General features: G+C 38.7%; 1 protein-coding gene across 10 annotated transcripts in view; it reads right to left on the reverse strand.

The window, feature by feature from the left end:
• The window catches only part of tcf4 (transcription factor 4), a 177485-nt gene that overhangs the window by 18400 nt on the left and 142775 nt on the right, over positions 1–16310 (reverse strand). For 9 of the 10 annotated variants that reach the window (XM_086053264.1, XM_086053266.1, XM_086053268.1 and 6 more), the window contains 5 exons: positions 15202–15352; positions 9788–9858; positions 9524–9602; positions 5592–5671; positions 5065–5274 (listed from right to left, as the gene is read on the reverse strand). In XM_086053264.1, coding sequence (XP_085909390.1) covers positions 5065–5274; positions 5592–5671; positions 9524–9602; positions 9788–9858; positions 15202–15352 — 591 coding nt within the window. The remainder of the gene's footprint in view (positions 1–5064; positions 5275–5591; positions 5672–9523; positions 9603–9787; positions 9859–15201; positions 15353–16310) is intronic. The other variant, XM_086053271.1, reaches the window with a different exon arrangement.

Raw genomic sequence — 16310 nt, forward strand, 5'->3', positions numbered from 1 at the left:
TAAATACAGGCCAAAAAAAACATATCCATTTGCTGTGACTAATTTAGTGGCTAGCATTTGAAGCCTAAGGGGTTGTTGCAGATGTTATCCCAAGGGCACAGTTGGCTCATTGGGCAAACCAGCCACTGAGCGTAAAGAATGGAGTGATGAAGGAGAAAATCCAGCCATTTTGGGGACATTTTTCAAATCACGATAATATTTCCCAAACGTTTTTTGCTATTTTGATTGCACTGACAACAAGCACAGCGTTGCACATGTGTAGATGTTAAAATGTCATCTACCACACGTATTGATTGACACAAATATTAATATATTTGGCGAACTACGTTTTTTGACATTTAATAAGGATTTAATCGCATATTAGTGGCATACAGACATTGTAACCCGAGTGTGAATAAAATTGTGTTGGAAAACAAATCCCTCTGTCTGTTTGTTAATCCCGCTGGCTAACAACAAGGTCTTGCCAACGTCCCCTCTCATCGCATGCACAAAATGCTTTGTATCACAAAATGTCGGCCATGCGTCGCATGATGAGTGTCATTCAGTGTTCGCCTACATTGTCTTCCATCTGTCCATCCATACATCTGTGCGCTCCCTCCTGTATGATTTGCCACTCATCCTTCTCGCTGTCTTTCATCATTGCCTAGATTCCCAAATGTAAAATGGCAGCAGCGAGGAGAAAGAGAGGGTGGCGTACATTTTTAATGGAGGGCTTTTATATTTTAACGAGCCTTCCTTCTCTCTTCCTTAATTTAGTTCAATGAGGAAGAGAAGATGAGGAGACAGACGGCAGGGAGAAATATAAATAAATAACACAAACTGATCTGCTGCTTGAGAGCCATGCACTGTTGCCATGAATTGGAGCCACACCCTCAAACCTCATCATTCATCAGGTTGAAGAAAGACATCTGATTAGACAAATGATAAGTGCTCATGCACTGCAACACAATAGAGGTACCATTCAGACTTGCACAAAGGTTCGTTAAATGTAAACTTCATGCTGTGGCAGCCAGGAAGGAAACAGTAACACCTCACTTAAGATTTTGACATCCAAACAACATTTATAGTTTACTAACTTTTCTAAGCACGGGCAAAGTAATCAATCAATTAGTCATTAAGAATTTGGTCCGACTGCCTGGAATTGGTTGTTGATTAATCACATCTCAACAATATGACTGAGGCTAAATGAAGTGCTGAAAACAGCTGAGGTGCTGTTGATTCAGGCCTAATTAGTTTGCAATCTAAAAAGGTCAGTTAAGTAACTGTCATCAAATACTGTATATCGGTATTTAAAACAATATATTTTTCTTTATGCGTTTTTAAAATAACTCCAACATTTCCCTTTGTCCATCAAAAGAATTAAGTCAAATGGCCATTTCAATTTTTTTTGTGCTGAATAAAAGACACGTTTTAGTTTTCAGGAAACCCCTGACGTCAAGCAAATCGTGGAAGATAAAAAAAAAAAAAAAGGATACTTAAGCAGTCAAACAGGGCAGACAAAAGCGGTCACGGTGGCACTGTTTTTATTTTAAAAATTAATAAACTCAAATTCCAAAATCCACACATGGGTGATGCCATTGGGTAGCAGCTACGATAAATACCTCATTGCTAACCAGATAGAAAGAGCTACACTAACGTTTTTACTACCTTCATACGAACTACAGAACAATATGTCCTCTGTGCAACATTGGAATAACTGAGGGAAAGCACCTGCTATTGCTACATCTACATGCAGAAACACGCACACACACACACACACGCAGACGCATAGGCACACACACACACACGCACACGCACATGCACACACAAGCATACACACGCAGGGAAAAAAGAGTAAGGACATTTTCCAGCGGTATGAGATACACAATATGGAGTGGAGTGTATTTTTCAAATTTTCTGTGGGGCTCAGAAGGGTAGCTCGATGAGCAAATGTCATTTGGAAAAAAGTATGAACAATTAGTTGCCTATGGGAACTAATATTTCTGAATTTGCACATTTTACATGTTATATTTGTTACTTTTTGACAAAGTTTGTTAACAATAAATGCATGGCAACATTGCCCATTTTAAAATTCGTCTTGCTTTGGAAAATATCTTTTTATACAATATATTTTATAATCACATATTTTTCCTTTCTTACAACATTTTCTCAGTGTTTTTGTCATTTTATTTTTCACTCTGACAGTTAAATCCATGTTGAATTACACAACTATAAAGGTTGCTTAAGTTAATTAATGTAAAGCTCTCAAGGACCATAAGATTAAAAAAAAGTCCTTCTTTTGTTTATAAATATTCATTACATACAAATACAAACATGTGAGTCGCTGAAATGGCAATATTACCATACCACATAGATGTATATTTACATCCAATGTCGTAACCGAGTATTTCCGTGAATTAAGCATTAAATCATCAAATGAATGTTAATAGTAGGAGTAAGATATAAGAAAAAGCATAGTTGTTGAGTTGAATGTCGAACAAAAATCTTAAAACAAAACAAATACCGTGGATTATCTGTCTTCCTTTTGCTGTAGTTGAGGTGAAAGCTCTCTCATACTGTAATTTCTCTTGAAATTAAAAGATACTCCAAATTAAATTTAAAAAAAAAAATTTAAAAATGATCGTCCGATGCCATTTGTTTCGCACTGTTATGTTTTGTTGAACAGGATAAAATGAATGTCAGTGAATATATATTTTTTTCAGCTATATTTGAACCACTTTTTGTGCACGTGGTCCTATCAGACCTGATAACTTGTACACATCACGCCCATTTATGGCTATTGGCTAGGCATGTTGCTATGTTAATTATGAACATCTCACATGTGCTTTCATTCAGGAGCGCAATGAGATAAGACCACATGTGGAAACAATCATGCAGTTTAACAACGTGTCAAGAGTCCAGTGCATTCTTTCGGGCCTTTAAGAACACATTTAAATCGATGAAGGAAGAACCTTTGCCATAAGATTGTCCACATTTCCGTGTATTTGGTCATAGGAATAATATTGTATCTAATATTGCATTCAGTACTTTTCTATTGCTGGTTTAAAAGTGTTCAAGTCCATAATAGCATTTTAAAATGGATAACAATGCACAGAATCTATGAGAAACAGGATATACTGTACACTAGTTCTCTATTGTAATGCACATGTCAAATGCAGTATAGAGTGTATGTATGTATGTAAGTTGAGTTAATGGCTAAGTATTAGTCTCTTTCTCTTTTTCTCCTTCTCTCTCACCCACATCCGTCTGCCACCTGTTTTCCCAGAGTTATGACCTCAGTCTGCAGGCGTCTCTCCCAAACAAAGCCAAACTACATACAGCTGTGTGTGAATGTGTGAGTGTGTGCATGCATGGGTATATGTGAGTGAGACGGAGGAAAAATTAAATAAAGTGACGCCTTGAGATATGAGTTTGATTCATTCCGTGACGATGCTCGTAACACAAACGTCTTGTATCTCATCTTTTCCCAATGAAACGAATCGCATTGCGATGAAACCATTCCATCTTTTACCCAAAATCTTTAATAAATGCATTGTAATTAATTAATATTATGGAAACCTAATGTGTTACAGAAAAATAATATATCTGGTATAGGCTATCTGGTTTATATAGTACGTAAATGTTTCAATGACGTCACGCTTGCATTGACTGGGTGAATCCGACCTGCTAGTTTATGCAGCAGTCGCACTGATAAATATCACATAGATTTGGAAAAAAACTCTACCCGTATCCGATATGAAGACATTTTTGAAAACAAGTTACCTACGCTTGTTTTTCTTTTCATTAAGTAGCACTGCTGCAGGCAATTCACTTCCTGTGAATCAACCGAATGTTTTAATGAACCAGAGAAAGCGGTAAGGTAATCATGGCCACATCCTGTCCTGACTTCAACAATGCAACTCACCGAGCACTGACATAACATAATGACGTGTTCTGCCAAGCCACACCCACTGTGGGCAGATTATCATGCACAGACATCTGTGATGAGGAAACCAGGTGTTTGGGTGAGTCTCAAACCAGAGCTTTGTGCTTCTTCGTCATTTTGAAACCTGAACACATCTCTTTATCATTATGTACACAACAGAAGCAATATGCTTACTAGTTGGAGTAAAGACAGAGGTGACAAGAAAATGTGTTTGTCTGAGACAAAGATGCAGTACTGGGACCCGGGTGACACGCACACGGATACATGCACACAGGCACACGCCTCTACAGCAGGTGTTCTCCATTAAGAGAAAACACTTCCAAGTAAATACTACCACCTAGAGCAGTGGGAGTGCGACAAATCTCCTGAACTACTCCATTGAGGACAATGCAAAGTGTTGCTAACGTCATTGAGTTGCACACGCTTCCACAACACGCACACATAAATTGCGGTCAAGAGCGGCCGTGAAATCGTGCTTTATTTGAGTATTTGCTTTTTTCACTGCTTTAAATTGGCTAGAATTCCTAAGTTGTGTTGTTTCCAAGGTTCCTGAATGCATCTCGTGACTCGCTGGATGGGACCGGTGTGCGAGTGAAAGGGGCGAGAAGGACAAGAGATCCGTGTACTTATTACGGAACTGTTGTTGCACTGTAGTTGGCGTCGGCTACGGCCCACAGTAGCCGTGTTGGAATACTAAAAAGGGAGATAACTAAGCTACGTCTGACGTCGTGTCTTTGGAAGACGTTACAATACACTTCAATCGGACACTTATAATTTATTTTCCCAAGCCAAGCAGAACCGCAACATACGGATAAAAGAGCCGTTTGCGACCCCGGAGCCGCGGGTTGCCGACCCCTACTGGAATGTGAGTGCACATACGATATGCGCGCCGAAAAAAATAAACAAACTGGGCCTGAATGAACATGTTCAGGCATCTGCAAGTGTTTATGCATTTCGTAACGTTCCTCTCCTACAAACCCTCCCACATCCCCTTATGTCACACAGCTGTTTACTGTTTCAAGTAGACATAAAAGACAAAACTCACCCATGTTTTGTCTTCAAACAGTGCACTGCTAACCATCTTTGCACATGACCGACACATGACCAATACATAAAAAAAACATTTCATCAGGTCCTACCATGAGTGAGTGTCTGTTGCCTGACAGCAGTCCAGACCCGTAGCCACTTCCCAGAGAACCCATAGCGCCGTTGTGCGTGTGCGCAGCCCCAATGAGGCTGTGCATGTCACTGTGCCCACCGCTCATGGCTGTTGATGGGCCTACAGCATGGCTTCGCAGTACATGAATGGCATCATCCAAACGCTCCAAACGGTCCTCGATGCGACTTTGCTGAGGGTAAAAAACAAAAGAAGGGGTGAGAAACCTTACAGTTTATGGTAATGCTGCTTGCTAACCAAGCTTACCAAACAAACTTATGAGAAAGAGCTAGGACAGAACACTGTTGTGTTCACTGTGTAACACTTTCTCAACACATTTAAGTTTAAATAGCCTCTTGTTGGCTTTTGAAGCCTTTTCCTACTCTCAGAATTAAGATGTTTCACTGTTGGAAGGGAAAACTGCGAAAATACAATCAAGTGTGAAGTCAAACTCTTAAGAAACACCTCATATATATTTTAGCCACTCTGTGGAGGTGTGGGCGTGCATACCAGCGAGTGCAGTGGAGCCTCATAGTTTGGCGACGATGCTCCCTGACCACCATTCCTGGACCAGACAGCTGAATTGGCGGCTGGGAGACAGATAAGCAGGAATTATCAAGAGAGGAGGTCATTGCAACATCAAAATAAGGATTTATTCACAGGTTGATCAAAGAAATGTAAAGTAATGTGTGGAAAATAAAACAAAGATTCATGATACAGATGAGGAGTGTAACAGATACAGTAAAGTCCCCGCATTGCAGGTTCCGGGTTCGCGGCCCCGGTATTTTGCAGGTTTTGTTTGGTACAGTTAATAACTCTCATGTTCTTCTAAAGCTTGTCTATTTTGGGTGTTATTCTATTCTTGACCACTAGACCACTAGAGGGAAACGGTGTAAATTTGAAAGAAGACGACGTCAAACAAAGAAGCAGAACGGAAACTGGAAGTTGTCCACACAACCTAGTTTTTGTTGAAAGCTACATTTCGTCTTCTATCGTGCTGTTCTTAAACACTACAGAAAGCAACGGCAGAAGGTGCATTTTGTACTGTAGAGCTTTGGGTAGCATTATCAATGTATATTGTGAGATGATAAGTTGGATAGTTTGAAAAAAATGGATTGTTAACAGTACTGTAAACACAGGGATCGGTGCAATGTATAGTACAATCTTTTTGTTATCCATTGTGTTTGCTCTCTCTCAGCACACTGTCCTCCTCTGGTTCAGATGTGTTCTTTAGCTTCTAATTAATTTAAATTTTTTGAAAGAGGAAAATCCAACCTTTAAGTACATTAATTCAGTGGGGGGGGGGGGGGGGGGGGGAATCTCACATTAAGGAATAATTCTTTTAAATCAAAACATGTCTCACCTAACATGTCAGCACCTAATCCTCTCCAATTATGTTTCACAAGTTGGGAGAAAAGAGTATATATATATATATATATATATATATATATATATATATATATATTTTTTTTTAAATTCTTTTTAAGGCTTTTAACACATTTTAATCAGAGGTGACAAAAATTATGGAGGGCACACGTGTTAATTAAGTTTTTAAATGTAAGTTTGTATTATTTGTGTGTTTAAAGACTTTAAAATATCCATCCATCCATTATCTATACCGCTTATCCTCACAAGGGTCGCGGGCATGCTGGAGCCTATCCCAGCTGTCTTTGGGCAGTAGGCGGGGGACACCCTGTATTGGTTGCCAGCCAATCGCAGGGCACACAGAGACAAACAAACATCCGCACTCACAGTCACACCTAGGGGCAATTTAGAGTGTCCAATCAACTTACCATGCATGTTTTTGGAACTACTACTACTCGGCAGTGACCAGCTGGGGTTAAATTATTTTCATGTATTTTACTGCCTAAAAAACATGAAGAGAAAAACATACAAATTTGTGTAGGACCTTTTCTCACCACAAAAATATATATTTTTTTATTTAAAACCAAAAGCAGATAGTAGAATGGGGTGAAGTTCACCAAGCTAGCAAGGAAAGCATGTCTTGTGTACATCTGAAATCAGTGATTTCAGTTACGCAACTGACTGTTGACATGTTTGTATTCCTCTCAATCATTGGAATCATTGGCAACTACCCAATATGCCCGTTTACATTCGAACATTAAAGACACGACCTCAGGCTCCGCTGGCATAGCAGTGTTACTTTCATTACTGTATTTTCTTTACAGAGGGCAGTTAATTTTTTTTTTACTGCAGTAGCTGACGGCATTGTAAGGCTATAGTTTCAAAGAAGAAAGGTTTGGTGTTAACAGACAAAACATCTTTTCACGTCTCTAATCATGTCCACTTGTGATGCTTGAACATAAAAGACACAGTGACAAAAAAGACACAAACAAACCAACTCATCATATCGCCTAGCAGACATGCAAATATCAGATGTTTGTCTTTGAAAACATAATAAGCGTCTGTCTGATTAGCATGGGTCCTCAGCAAGACAAACATGCTTTGTGGCTCTATTTTTTTTGGTGATATTTTCACTTCGAAAAGGTTATATCCAAATCGACAGGTCTCATTAGCTGGTAGAGTGAGATGAGAGACACTTGTTGAATTTACATGAGGCTTTGAGAGATGGCCACCGTCAGCAGCATCGAATGTGAGAGTATTATTCTTTGGTTCAAGTATCTTACAAATTAATTTGAAGGGGGTAATCCAATTAAATTGCTGAAGAACAACATTTGAATTGATAAGGACGGTTGAACGTTTTTAGCTTCTGAAATCGGGAGGATATTGCTGTACCTGGAGAAAACCCACAAAAAAACTGGGGAGGATATGCAAAGCCGAAGCACAGATTGGAACCCTTTATATTTCTAGACTAGTCCTGACTACTGTCAAAGTGCCTTTGAGCAAGGCCTCCGCCCTAATGAGTTTGCATCCTCTCGTGTAGCCTCTGTACTTATTTTGGTCATGGAGTCTTCTGCAAACAGTGGAATGTGATCACTTTTTTCACTTATCAACTTGCTGTTTTCCTTTGTTCTCAATTACACATTTAAGTGATATACAAATAGTTAAAACGTCTTTATTGGAAAAACACAAATCAGATATTGCTATTGAACAAATGTAGCATGAAGGTCTAAGGTTCTACAAAACTCAAACAAAAAAAAAATACTATGATGTAAACCATGAATGGAAACTAATCCTGATAAGGTGATCTAATGTAATATGTAGTTTTGTTCATAGTTCCGGGTTTTCTAGCATTGGTGCCATGACTAGTTTGCTGCTCAAATACTGTTTAATAAAATTGATCATATTTCAACAAGGGGTGAAAATCCCGGCAAATGTATCTAGAATCTTGCCTCGCAACCTCACAGACACACAATGAATCAGTATTAAGGACAAACTGATGTGGTGCAGGTATGACACTAAGAATGAGATACCACACATAACAACAGAGGTATCCAAACATGGTTGCTCTTAAAACACTGCATGACAGAAAAGTGTATCAATAATTTACTGTGGAAGGAATACTTGAAGTTTAATTAAGTGGAACTCACTTCCCATTCCCTTTCCTCAAATCTTGCACAGCATTTTGGATCATTTCTTCTTTTGCTTAGTTGTTTCCTGTCTTATCTCTCCTTTACTCCTCACTGTCCTGAGCTTCAGTCTTGGATTTATAGATCTGAATTCATCTCATTAACCCACGTATCCCTTCTTGCTTCTTCTCCCTTTGCCTTTATTCTGATTACATGCTAATTTCCACATGCTAATTAATACACAATCACCTGGGTACATTCATGTGCAAATACAAATATCTATTAAACGGAAGGGTAAATTGTTTTCAGTCCAACACTGTCAAACACCCTTGCAGCATTATTAGCCTTGGATATCAATTTGCATGTAGTTTGCGCTAATAGGTTTCAATTCTAATTTGTAAAAAGTAGAGTGACTTTGACACAATCATAAACACCAATTATGGTTATGCAAGCAGGAGCCCAACCAGCTATAGTAGTGAAGAGGGGGGGAGAAGGAGTAAGAGGGGAGGGTGGGGTGTGCGGAGGCTCATGCTCACAGAGCCTGTAGGTTTGCGAACAATTTGTCCAAGTGATGCTCGTAATTAAAGCTATCTGTCACAGGGCTCGGAGGAGGAATATAAAACGATGTATGTCACTGCGACAATTAGAGACAAATTCAACATAACTATAATTCGGAGTCATTTTTCACTTTAAGGAGCAGAAGGAAGAGAGGGGGAGAAAAGACACAAACAGGTAAGCTCATTGTATTGTTATAGTTTTATTTGATGCCCATCTCGTTTATATCTGATAGAACATAATTCGGGGTTTTAAACAAGTTCAAGTCAAGCACAGTCGACTTCTATTGATAATATAAAAATATAAAGACTCAAACGCTGTTTCTCCCTTCTCTGGTTGTTTGTGTTGTGATGTCGTTGGTGTGTATTTGATGGATGTCGGACTTCATGTGTCTACCTGTGAGGGTGGGCGGGGAGCCCACTGGAGTTGAGGGATTGGATGAATAGCTGTTGTTTGTGTGGTCTGGGGAGTAGATCTGAAGAAACAAAAAGAAAAAAGAAAAAAAGAGTTAAGGGCTTGTAAAGCCTGTAAAGAATAATTAATTGTCATACTCTACACAATTCTAAAAAGCTATTAGAGTGAATAATAACACCTAAATATTAATGAGCTACTGAACAGGTCTGTGATTGGTCTGTGTGTGTGTTTTTGTGCTGTACTTACCGATGCAAGTGCTTTCCCTAAGGCGTCTCCTGTCTGAGAGCTACTGGCTGTGCCACTCTGTGCTCGGTTAGCTGTGACACATACAAATACACACACGCGCACACACACATATGAACAGTGGAGGGAGAAGTATGTATTTTTGCAAATAAGGTTACTACTACATTCAAACGACACAGTCTTGCAACATTCCTTGAATCATCTGATAAAGATACACTCCCGTTAACAGGACAGCAAAACCAGAAAGGTTGTTGTCATAAGAATGGAGTATAATTTGGTACAGAGTCATGCACTGAATTTAGTCAAAAACTAATTTTCATGGTCCCTGAAGACAAGTTTATTGAAAAAAAAGGGAATCAGTGATCAAATTGAATTGTATTACTCGTCCCCAAAAAAGTGCGCTCTACAAAATAAAATTAACCAACCCCAACTGTGACCTCACACGTTTTTGACACCGATCGGTCTAATAAACGGCAGAAGTGAATCAATTTCACACAAACTGAATGTGAATATGTTGAAGTGTGTGTCTAAAAACACAAAATTTGAATAACCAATCATTGCCGATTTGCCATGAACATTTTTTAAAAATCGGCTTAACGTCACTACTATTTGCTGAAAAACGCACCTATCCATGCTTCCCTGCATATTTCGGTATTCTCTCTGTAACTAACGGCATGCCCAAATGCCCTACTCCTTCGATGGCAACGGGCAAATATTCTAAGCTGCAGAAGAAAGTAATGATGCTCTGTGAGAAGGTAAACCTCTTATGCTCAAAGAAGGAACACGTTGCGCTGAAGTTTAACACCATTATAGCATGAACGAGAGTACAGTACGTAACATAAAGAACGAACCAGCCAAACAATACAAAACATAAATGTATGAAGTTACCCCAGACGTACAGTACGTATACTGTTGGTATATATGGTCATTGGTTTTTAAATGTAATGCATAGTTTGGGGCATCTACTAAGGATGCAAAGATTAATATGCATCGTTGCACGGAAACGTGCGATGCATCAGTAGGAGGGCCCGAGAATGGATACAATTTTGGGGTGAAATCAATATACATTGAATTTTATCGTCCAATCCGTTGAATTTGTGTTTGTTCCATGTTGTTATTTATAAATGTGATCCACCTATTATTTTAGGTAAGCTTTGGTAAACACGGCCATTAGCTAAACCAGCACACCGCTGCAGTAGTGTCCTTGTCTTGTTTATGTCATAGCAGCGCGTCACATTCTGCAAATTGCATTTGTTTTGCCTAATTGTTCATTTCTCCTGTAAAATCCTTAGTGGTGCCAGCACTTTTGATTTGAAATTTGCCAGTGTGTATATTCCTTCTGACTTGACCGTCCGCAATGCATGCAAGTTTGTTGCGACACACCCCTTACCCATACTGCTCGCCAGCCTTGCGAGCAGCGCTGTGAGCTGCAACCTCCCCTCGAAAAACGAATCAATGTCCCACTAGCTCAAACCGATAAAAATATAACAAAATAATACAAGCTATAGCCTTCTTTATCTGTAAAGATATCCAACCATACAGTGTCACAGAAAATGAGGGCTTCCAATACCTCCTCCACGTCTTGGATCTTTTTCTGTTTTCAATTTCTCACAATAGCCAAGCTATTTCAGTTTCATGACTTTTTTTTCTATTATTATTATGACGGTGAAGGTGCTGTTTGTTTACAGCAATACCAATAGGTATTACATTCAATTTTTTTAATTTGTAAGCAGTTGTGAGTTTCATTTATTTTCTTTACGAATATTGCATGATGACTCAACACATTTTTGCAATTTTTTTTCACAATCAGAGATGCAAGTACACTTTTTACATTATTTTTGTGCGCTGATACTGAATCTGCCGTCGTTTTTTTTTCTCTAGAACATCAAGTTTTCATAATAATATTAATAACAATAATACAATGTGGAGTATAGTTATACCTGTATATTAAGTAATATTTATTGATTAAAGGGACGATGGCCATGTTTTCACTAACAAGTTCATTTTATATATTTTTGATCAGGAAAATGAAAAGAGTTGTCATTTTCTATTTTATCAATAAATTTGGGAGAAATTAGGAAATAAGTGACTCCATGAATAACGCCTCTTGTTAATGAGGAGAATGGCCGTGCCCCCTATCGCTCTATCCTTGTTCGGCCGGAGTCACGGCAGGAACCGATTCCAAACTCTCCATTGGAAATAATTGGACTTTCATTGTTTATAACGTCCCAAAACGGCAATCAATTGGCACCAAGGAGGGGGGGAGGTGGAGGTTGGGGATAAAGATCCATGCTTGCCTGATTGCTTTCCCGTTGCCAGTCGCCGTCTGCCTCCTGAGAGTTGACACGAGTTTAGCGTCGCGGGGTTCGCGTGTGTGTAAGTGGAGAAGCGATCGCCACAGTATTTTTTATTTTGTGGAGGTGATCATGATGAGATTACGTTTTGTGTCAATAAATCCAAATTATTGTGCAGAACACTTTTATACTTTCACAGGTTGAAGTGGACAAGAGTAGTAAGGTGCATTTGCATTTTGGTGGCGATCGGTCGCCATTTTAGACAGCAGAACTGACAAAGCGAGCAATATTACCACACTTGCCTCCCTCCGGTGACGTAGAACGCTGAGACAGAAAACATAACATGAGCCACGCCCCAATAGGGGCGGGCAATTTGTCGTAAATCACAACAGATTCTTTTGGGGGGGCACTTTAGTACTGATGTCATTTTTACATACCTATTATATAAGTGCCAATGTTAAGATCACCCAAGTGTCCCTTTAAGGGCTACATTGAGCAACAGGTGGATGTTTTTTTTTTCCTGCAATGTCAAAGCTATAAATTACAAACCATGGTAAAATGCATATTGTGCAAGCTTTTATTGGTCAATTTTAGAAAGAAAAAAATGAAAATATCTGAAAATCTTTGATGCGCTAGAAAAAAGTAATGACGTTTTTTTCAACTCAGCGTCAAAAATATATTTAGGGACACTTCAAGCCATCTCTGATGTAAAATATGCTTTTTGCAGTGTTATTATCTCTTGTGAGTCAGGTGTTTACAAAATTACTATTAAATCGAAAAACACGTTTTGAGAAGTTATTTTGTGGCACGTAACTCATTGAATGACATAGCATAATTTCTTTGCATCGTAGTATCAATTCAAATTGAATCCAATCGCTTTGTGTTGGGTCAAATTGTACTGAATCGCACCGTGTCGTGGTTAGGAGGTGAATTGTATCGTACATGGGTAGCTGTTGCTAAAGTATCTTGAATGTATCTGATTGCGCTATATAAATAAAATTGCATTGTATTGTATTGTTGGTAGTGAATCGAGCTATGTATGATGTTGGCCAGAGAGCAGTGATGCACAACCCAAGCATCTACTATTGGCACACTTTTGCTGATTGTGGAGGGTCTCGGTCCCTATCCCTCACAAATAGCGAGGATTTACTGTACAACCAAATCTGTTTCACACACTTACAGTGTGCTGATGCCAAAGAGGAAGGATGTGACCTCAATGTCCCAGATGAACTTCCACACACAAGCACACACACAGGCCGATAGAGTCTGACATGCTCACAACTCATATCTCCTGATAGCAGATCCCAGATGGAAAGTTTACGCTCATACACACAAGTTTGACATAGGCTCACACACAAACGCATACAGTATATCAAGAAAACGAGCATTTCATGGCAAATGAATGCATTAAAGAGATTGGCAGCACTGGATTTCTTCCAGCGGTTAGAGACTATAAGAGGAGACATATCATGAGAGTGGGGCAGGAACAGAGAGAGAAAGGAAGCAACATATGTTTTGGGGTTAAATCCTGCATCACTCATGCCACACTACTGGCATAGTAAAGCATCCAAGAGATTACCACCATAAACCTCACACATGAACTCGGATCTGGACTTGATGCACAATGTAGAACATATGCAGGGGGGAATCTTTTTTTCATAAATGAGAGATTACAGCTGCAAAGGAGGAGATGAAAATGGCATTTTTCTGTCTGTCCACCTGATCTCTTCAAAGAGAAAAGGGAAATCTGACTCTATTTCCTGCCTGTATGTTTTGTTTGACAGAAAACAAAATAAACCATTTGGCATAATTGAATATTTTTTAAGTATTGTTGTAAGTATCTTAACTCTCTTTTGCTCTCTATGCGGCAAAAAGAAACTTTGGGGAAGGAGACGTTATTGGCCCCTGCGCAGGAATGACCCGTGATCACACAATGTGTTCACTAAGCTTTTCCATTTAAATCCTGGTGAAACAAAAGTCTACTCAGAAAAGAGTTTCTTATTTAAGGTTTCATTCATGCACCACTGTAAAGGGTGAAGGAATAACACTCTACCAGACTTTTTAGTTTTTGCCATCTTTCTAGGTCTTAGACAAGCATTAGTTGTTGCATTTACCGGTTCCAACATTTCTCTGTCCTTCTCTTGGTGTGCCCACTTGTTTCCTTACAAATCACTCACATTGAGCTGCGTTTGTGTGTGTGCGTGCACGCATGCACACACGCAATAACTTTCTGGAATGTTGCAGATGTCTTTCCATGAAAACAAACTTTAAATCTGTTTCTTATTGCTTTCCTATTTGTTCTATTGTACTCAAGGCAATGGGTCCATATGGCATGTTCTGCATGTGAGTGTGAGCGCAAGTGTGTAGATGTCAAGGTGGAGACAAAATGGAGTACAAGTGTCTTTCTCAATGAAATTAACTCTGTTTTGGAAGGCCTGCTTTTTCCTGTGCTAGCAAAGTTCAATCTGCGTATTTGTGTCCGTGTCATTATAAATACAATCCATGTGAATAGGTTATAGGACAGAATAGCTTCTGTTGCTGTTGTTTTTTTAGTTGAGTACAATTTGACACAAAACAGTTGGGTTAAAAATAACACAATTTTGGGTCAAAAAAGGATGATCCACTACTTGAGTCAATTTGACACAACTTTTTGGGTTGTTTTTGTAGAAAACCACCAAAAAATGGGTAGTTTTTTACAAATCAACACCACAAAATTGGGCTGTTTTGTACAAAGCAACGCAAGATGGTGGGTCAAATGACCACACTCTCATTCGACCAACAACTAGGATTGTTTATTACTTTCTTGATAGCCTATATCTAATGTGACCAAAAAGTTAGGAAAACTATTGACTTAGACACCTGAAAGCCCTTATCGAATTTGCTGCTTGGTGCTTTAGAGGACTTACAAATATGATATGGTTCTGTGATGGTTAGTTTGGGCAAATCGTGTAAACAACGCATGTAGAATAACTCTAATCATTTTTCAAAACCGGAAAAGCTCGAGCCATAATTCGGCAATGCAGGAGATTACGTGCAAAGAGCGCATTGCATGACGGATCTACACCAAGAATTTTTTTTTTAAAGCCTTATCTCTGACAATAAGGCAATGATCAGCAGTCGTACCCATAATGCTGTCTGTGCCGTTGGTGGGAGCGGTGGAGCAAGAGGCGGTGCTGTAGTGATTGGCCCCGCTCCCGCTGCCCGCCCCTCGGTGGAAGCTGGACATGGGAGGAAGGCTGGAGTTGATGTCTGCTGATGAATGTGCTGGGTAGCTCTGCACAGAAATGTCAAAAACAAGACAGGAACTCTTTGGAATGATATGTTAACAGAAGTGCATATAGAGCAGGTATGTAAATCTGACGTTTCCACAGAAAAGGGAAGCTATCTAAAATATTAGCAAGTTTAAAGTTGTAAATTATGAACATTTTCTTGCCACAAGAGAATACTATTCAAATCGTCTACTTTGAAAGACCGTGAGTATGAATAACAATGTATTTTTTTTGGGGCTGTTTTGAAAGAAGAAAGGCCACAAATATAACATGTAACAGCACGTTCTTTTGATTTCTTTTTGCAACTTATTTTGATTTATTGAGTTTACTAGCCAAATGACGACATAAATACATAACATATAAAAGAGAAATAATGAGCTGAGTTTTTTCTTTTCGTTTTTGTAGTTACATTCCTTCTTTGATCTGGAGTCCCCATTTCCACCAGGAAGAAAAGTTCACTTCAGTTCACTTCAGTTCTTCCAATACCCCTCTTACATTTTATAGGAACAGTGAAGTGACTATGCAGTGTGCCACGGGAAATTATCCAATTTCAATTACTTGGTCTTAATTTTTTTTTTTTTTTTTTAATGATGATAGCACAAGGGTTTTCTAATATCCTTGAGTCTTCTGACGCAATGGACAAACACCTCACACTTTTAGAACACTGGCGTGAGTTGCTGGAAATGGGCCTTTATACACCTATGTAGATATTGCATAGAATTGTCAGTTACCACATTAATAATGTATAGAGTGTATTCCTGACTGGTTTAAAGTTATCTACATTGAAAAAAAACTGCTTTTCTTTCAAAAATTAGGAAATTTATTGGTGACCCCAAACCATTGAACTGTAGTGTATATATATATATGTATATATATATATATATATATATACATATATATATATATTTTTTTTTTACATATATATACATATATATATATATATATATATATATATATATATAT

The sequence above is a fragment of the Filicampus tigris genome, chromosome 15, assembly GCF_054856515.1.
Source record: "Filicampus tigris isolate MCC_2025a chromosome 15, RoL_Ftig_1.0, whole genome shotgun sequence".
In the NCBI taxonomy this organism is placed as follows: domain Eukaryota; kingdom Metazoa; phylum Chordata; class Actinopteri; order Syngnathiformes; family Syngnathidae; genus Filicampus; species Filicampus tigris.